Genomic DNA, 6410 nt, shown 5'->3' on the forward strand with positions numbered 1-6410 from the left:
CTTGTCTATATTGTTACTAATATGTCTATTTTCCATAAAGCCTGTTTGGGATTCAATAATAATGTAATAATAATATGACAATGCGTTTTCCCGGCTTCGCTTGCGGAGCCCTTGCGTCACATGACGAGTTCTCCAACAACCAATAGGATTCCAGTTTACTTTTCCCTCTGACCAATCAGAAACCAGACAAAGCTTAAAGGTGTTTAAAAGTGGGATATTTGAAATTAAACAGAAACAGGCCAGAGTCGCAGCGGCTGAGGAAAACAGTGTCGTGCTCTCTGGGAATGAAAGTATATGTTTTAATGATTATTCTCACAATTAAACACCACACACGGCGAATGGTAACGGGGTATTAACACGGCGAGGGGGAAATCATCGCGTTTCTGTCGGATTTGAGGAGGATATTTCGTGTGGAATCGGCTGAAGGAGGTAACCGTTAACGACGAGAAACGCTTCTGAGTTTATTTATTATCGACGGATTCATTTCTTTAAATGTTTTAAAATTGAAAAAGTTCGCTGTTTTATATAGATTTAACGTACGTTATCAACATGTTTTAGTCTGTAGTCATCTGAACGGGTGCCGTCGCGTGTCAGGCCTCAAGCGCCCCCCCCCCGTGCTTTATAATCGTTGTATTTTTTTTCAATATTGGACTGGATTACTTGGACTCATTATGTGACTGAGATTGTTTCGTTCTGATACATTTCTTGTGTTTAATCAAATAATATCGTTGTTTAAACTCAGATTATGGAAACCGCTGCAAGAACCAAATCGAGCAAAGACCTGAAGCTTCATCGAGCTGATAATGAGAAGGTATTTGAGAGAAACTGTGTGTGTGTGTTTATTCTCAGCAAGTCTGCATACTGTCTGTTTATACACGTTTTGCAATCGTCTATCCACCAAAAACCTTAATTTGAATATTTAAATGTTTCATTTTTTTTCAAAATTATTTCCTGTACCTTCACAATTAAAGTAGTTTTCATCTGTTCTCTAAATGCTGTTACATATAGGCAATGCTACATTTCATGCTCACATCTGTGTTCACTAGAAAGTAAAGAGTCAGCTGTTATTTAGCAGATGATGCATTTGAAGATTTTTATTTTGTTCAAAAATCATGTTTTTTGTTATCATGGTTTTTATTGTGTTAGTTAGGTGTATTTAGTTTTTTAATCTAATCAAAATAACCCAGCTGCAGTTTGATTGAGATTAATTGGAATGCACAATGAAAAAAAAAACATTGTTAAAAACAAGTTATCCGTTTTTGCAAATGAACTCTGCATTTATTTATTTACGAGACGGTTTGAAAATGACAGAAAAAAACTGTAGAAATACAATGATATTTTTGATTCAGTGAAACCTATGCAATTTTTTTTTTTGCATTTATCTAGCAATTAAAATCATTTGAATGTTTTCCTTTTAAACACAGTTGCTTCTAGCTCATTTGTGTGTGTGTGTGTGTGTGTGTGTTCTCATGAAGAGTACTTTTCATCTGATATTTCAGGAGCATTTAATTTTAAGATGTCTTTTTTTTTTTTTTGCTGTTTCATCTCCGTTAAAGTGGACTTTGTATTAATACTCCTAGTTTTCCTGTTTCTATGTGTTCTCTATATGCGTTTAGATTTAGGTGACGCTGAATCATGTTCAGATCTGTATTTACTAAGAAGGTTAATAGTGCATCGTCATAGCAGATGCTCTTGACCGGAGTTATTTATAGTATAATTATCACAGTGACTAACTGTATCTGTTTTTGACGTGTGTGTACTAACTGTATCTGTTTTTGACGCGCGCGTGTGTGCGTGTGTGCGTGTGTGCGTGTGTGCGTGTGTGTGTGATGTGTTCATGTTCTGCAGCTTTCTGCCGGTGGACCCAAGAGAGTCCCAGTGACCCAGAGCGGTCAGAAGCCCGTGTCGACGCGTGTTCTCAGCACGGCTCCGGGGCCGCAGCGCGTTCAGCGTCCCGTGAATCAGCAGAAACCCCTCGGACTCCCAGTTTCTGTGAAAACCATGTGTCCAGGAGATCAGGACGTCAATCCAGATCAACTCAGAACCGCAACACACACCAAACCACAGCTGAAGTCGCTTGCTGTAGCTGAGCCTACGAAAAGTTCTGTACCCAGCAAACCGGACAAACCTCCGCGTAAGCATGACTTCTGCGGATACGTCTGATCTCATAACATTACGTCACATTGAGAACGTTATAATTATTTTTTTTTCTGTTGCTTTCCAGAATCTCCTTCCACTGGAACATCCGATATGGCCAAGTAAGTCATTTACAATCGATACGTTTTATCATGTTGTGTGACTACTTTAAGTTTTTACACAAGTGCAGTTGTCACCTCAAAGCCATTTTAAAACGCAGGAGAAAAATATTTTAGTCACTACAGGCAAAAATATTTTTTCATGTACTGATCAAGTTTGTGATTTTGGTATATTTTGCTTCCATGACATGCTGTCTTTCAGACTAGTGGAAGAAAACACCCAAAATACACTTAGATGTTTTTATATATATACAGTGGGGAAAAAAAGTATTTAGTCAGCCACCAATTGTGCAAGTTCTCCCACTTAAAAAGATGAGAGAGGCCTGTAATTTTCATCATAGGTAGGTATACCTCAACTATGAGAGACCAATTGGTGGCTGACTAAATACTTTTTTGCCCCACTGTATATATGCGCACACACACACGTCAACATTTGAAGTGGATCAAAACCTTTCATCAAAGTTGTCCTAAAACCAAAATGCATTCTTGTCTTAGGACAACTTTGATGAACTTTTTTGATCCACTTCAAATGTTGACTACGTGTGTGTATATACTGTATATATCACTTTCTATTTGCATTCTTAAATTGCAAGTATGGCGCATATCTTTTAAAGTTTTTTTTTCTCTCTATATTCTGAAGGTTTGTTCATATATCATTTACACTGATTTATGCAACATTTTATTCCTAACAGTTTGTTTTCTGATCTATGGAGTAGTCCACTCTGGAAAAACCTTTAACTCTAATATATGACGACAATCAAACTAGAATTATGAACCTGGATTTATCAAATGTTCAGTTCTATGTTCTGGAAATGTATGCAAAAAAGAGCATATTTAATTAGATAAGCCCTCAGTTGCATATTTAAACAACATCTCAGAAAATACAAAATTGTGCTATTTTTTTTTTTTTTGCTTTTTTTTTTATTGTAGAATTAATCAACTGGGTGCTATATCAATTAGTTGAATTGTGTGGGGTTTTTTTTGTATGATTATATTTGATATTCCTGAGTGTTTTTCAAATGGCTCATGTACATACAGTCTGTCTAATGATAATTTGGAAAGACTTGTATTTTCTGTCCCTGTGTTTAATGCTGCAGTGCTCTCAAAATCAGTCAATGGTCATGACAGTCCGTGTGTGTTCTCTAGGAAAGCGTGGAGTTTAGAGAATTTCGACATTGGCCGAGCTCTGGGCAAAGGCAAGTTTGGGAGTGTGTATCTGGCCAGGGAACGTCAGACCAAGTTCATCCTGGCACTCAAAGTTCTCTTCAAAAAGCAGCTGGAGAAAGCCGGAGTGGAGCACCAGCTGCGGAGGGAGGTGGAGATCCAGTCACATCTCAGGTACAAGTTCTCACCATCTGCCTGTTTTTATCACTCCGGAGTCGTTAGACTCGTTTCTCATCAAACAAAATCTGGGAGCATTTGCAAACTTCAGTGCTGAGTAGAGTTGTCTCGAGAACTGGTTCGAATGGACAAATGCACACACAATTGTCTCACTATCCTCATAAAGAGTCAGTTTTGTCTTGAGTGAATGTAAAGAGTTGAGGAAGAAAACGCCTTTAACACTATATTGTATCTGTGCATTCAGTCTTAAACAGGAACGGGTTTATTAGGCTGCGGTCATGTTGTGTCATTAAAGTTAATCAAAGAACTGAGTAATTCATAACACTGAATACTTTTTAAAGTACTAAATAATAAATAAAACGGAGTAAATTTGTATGACTTTAAGGATTCATATATTATATTTATAAAAGGAAAACTATGCAGTGTTATTTTACATTTGATTATATTTAAATTTCTGTACCTGAACTGTTTGGTTGTATTTAGTTGTGCTATTGCTAATTCATATTTTATTTATTTAGTCATTTATCAGACGCTTTTATCCAAAGCGACTTACAAATGAGGACAACAGAAGCAATCAATTGTAGTATTAAAACAACTAAAAACAGATCCAAAGCTAAAACTTTATAAATACTACCTATACACATTTTTAAAATAAAGAGATTAAATAAAAATGACAAATGCATACAACAGAATACTCCACTCTAAACAGTCTGGGAACCACTGATGTAGAACATTCTGTCCTGTGCAACAAGTGATTTATTTTATATTTTCAGGTACAGCGGTTAGTTTGAAATAAAAGTTTGTTTAACAGTGGATATTGAGTCTCACATTATTTAAACATTTTTCAAAACATTAATGGTGAACATTTTCGACTTTATAAAATGATTCTCTCAAGTCTTGGCGATTGGCCCCTATTAAACTATAATATATAATATAAACTATATTATACTCCCTGGAGCACAAAACCAGTCATAAGGGTCAATTTTTTGGAAATTGAGATTTATGCATCAACTGAAAGCTGAATAAATAATTTTTCCATTGATGTGGCAATATTTGGCTGAGATACAACTATTTGAAAATCTGGAATCTGAGGGTGCAAAAAAATCTAAATATTGAGACTCACATATTTGTTATTTTATTACCAACTTTACTTGTTTTTTTTAATTTTTTGAAGTCTTTTTTTAATTTTTTAATTTTTATTTTTTTACAAAAAACCAAAGCAAAAGTAACTGTTTTTTAGGCTGCTGATATTTGTTCATGGTATTCAGTTTTACAATTGATAGAATAAATATTTCATGTCTAATACTAATGCCAAAAACTGTCAGTAGTTAAGAATCAGAATTGCTCAAATTTAAATGATCCCAACCCATGCATTTGGAATTTAAGATGTGTGTTGAGAAGTGAACTTACTGTCTCCTTTCAGACATCCTACCAGCGACTTAACACTGGTTTTGTGCTCCAGGCTCACATATTTGTTATTTTATTACCAACTTTACTTGTTTTTTTAAATTTTTTGAAGTCTTTTTTTAATTTTTTAATTTTTATTTTTTTACAAAAAACCAAAGCAAAAGTAACTGTTTTTTAGGCTGCTGATATTTGTTCATGGTATTCAGTTTTACAATTGATAGAATAAATATTTCATGTCTAATACTAATGCCAAAAACTGTCAGTAGTTAAGAATCAGAATTGCTCAAATTTAAATGATCCCAACCCATGCATTTGGAATTTAAGATGTGTGTTGAGAAGTGAACTTACTGTCTCCTTTCAGACATCCTAATATCCTGCGTCTCTACGGTTATTTCCATGACACGGCGCGCGTTTATCTCATCCTGGAGTTCGCTCCTAAAGGAGAGCTGTATGGAGAGCTCCAGCGCTGCGGGACCTTCGACGACCAGAGAAGTGCCACGGTCAGAAACCACTGTCTGCTGCGGTTTCACAGCTAATGATTAATGTATGAAGACTGATAGCGTCTCATAATAATGTGTATATGGTCTGCTTGCAGTATATAATGGAGCTTGCAGACGCTCTGAGCTACTGTCACTCCAAGAACGTGATTCACAGAGACATTAAACCTGAAAATCTGCTTCTGGGGTCCAATGGAGAGCTGAAGATTGCAGACTTTGGCTGGTCTGTCCACACACCCTCCTCCAGGTCAGCCTTCTGCTTGCACAAAACCAAAGTTATGATTACACCTGCTTATGTATGTCATCTTTTGTTTCATTAACCGTTAAAGTGCCATAGTGTTAGGCGATATGCTCAATTTTCATACCGTCAGCCTGTGAGATCGCCGATACACGATATGTGACCCGTGCTGGTAAAATTATATGGAATGGGCACGGGCTAATTTTGAGCTACAGACAAAATAAATGAAAAATGTTGGTTGAAATTCAGGATTTTTTTTTTTTTTGGGGATCGGTTCTTATTTTTAATAACAGATAAAATAAAAAATGGCTATATTGTAAATATTAATTATTGACTCATTTTGCCTGCACAGGTCTCACATTATCGTGATAATTTAATTATTTATTTACTTGGTTTCATTGCTGGAAAGTGAACCAACTCCCATGCAAGTCTAAAAGCAGCCTAAAGTTTTTAATATGACTGAATTTGTATTTAACAATTTAATAGAAACATTGCAAATTACTAATCGTAAGACTTGCATTTCCTCGGTTATTCAAAAAGCAGCTACAGAAAACAAGCAAAGAGCGTTTACATTACCAAAGAACATCATAACTGACTTCAGTCTAGTGCGAGTTTATGCACATAAAAAAAAAAAAACTTGTGTTATAATCAGTGAAGCTGTTTACGGTGTAT

The 6410-nt window shown here is 35.7% G+C and overlaps 1 protein-coding gene across 1 annotated transcript in view; it reads left to right on the forward strand.

Annotated features, from left to right (window-relative positions):
- Positions 1-214: 214 nt before the first annotated feature.
- aurka (aurora kinase A) overlaps positions 215-6410 on the forward strand; it is a 9660-nt gene continuing 3464 nt past the window's right edge. The window contains exons 1-7 of the mRNA XM_016505629.1: positions 215-429; positions 743-811; positions 1849-2134; positions 2225-2258; positions 3402-3593; positions 5365-5503; positions 5599-5796. Coding sequence (XP_016361115.1) covers positions 746-811; positions 1849-2134; positions 2225-2258; positions 3402-3593; positions 5365-5503; positions 5599-5796 — 915 coding nt within the window. The 5' untranslated portion in view covers positions 215-429; positions 743-745. The remainder of the gene's footprint in view (positions 430-742; positions 812-1848; positions 2135-2224; positions 2259-3401; positions 3594-5364; positions 5504-5598; positions 5797-6410) is intronic.

The sequence above is a fragment of the Sinocyclocheilus anshuiensis genome, unplaced genomic scaffold (assembly GCF_001515605.1).
Source record: "Sinocyclocheilus anshuiensis isolate Anshui unplaced genomic scaffold, SAMN03320099.WGS_v1.1 scaffold682, whole genome shotgun sequence".
In the NCBI taxonomy this organism is placed as follows: domain Eukaryota; kingdom Metazoa; phylum Chordata; class Actinopteri; order Cypriniformes; family Cyprinidae; genus Sinocyclocheilus; species Sinocyclocheilus anshuiensis.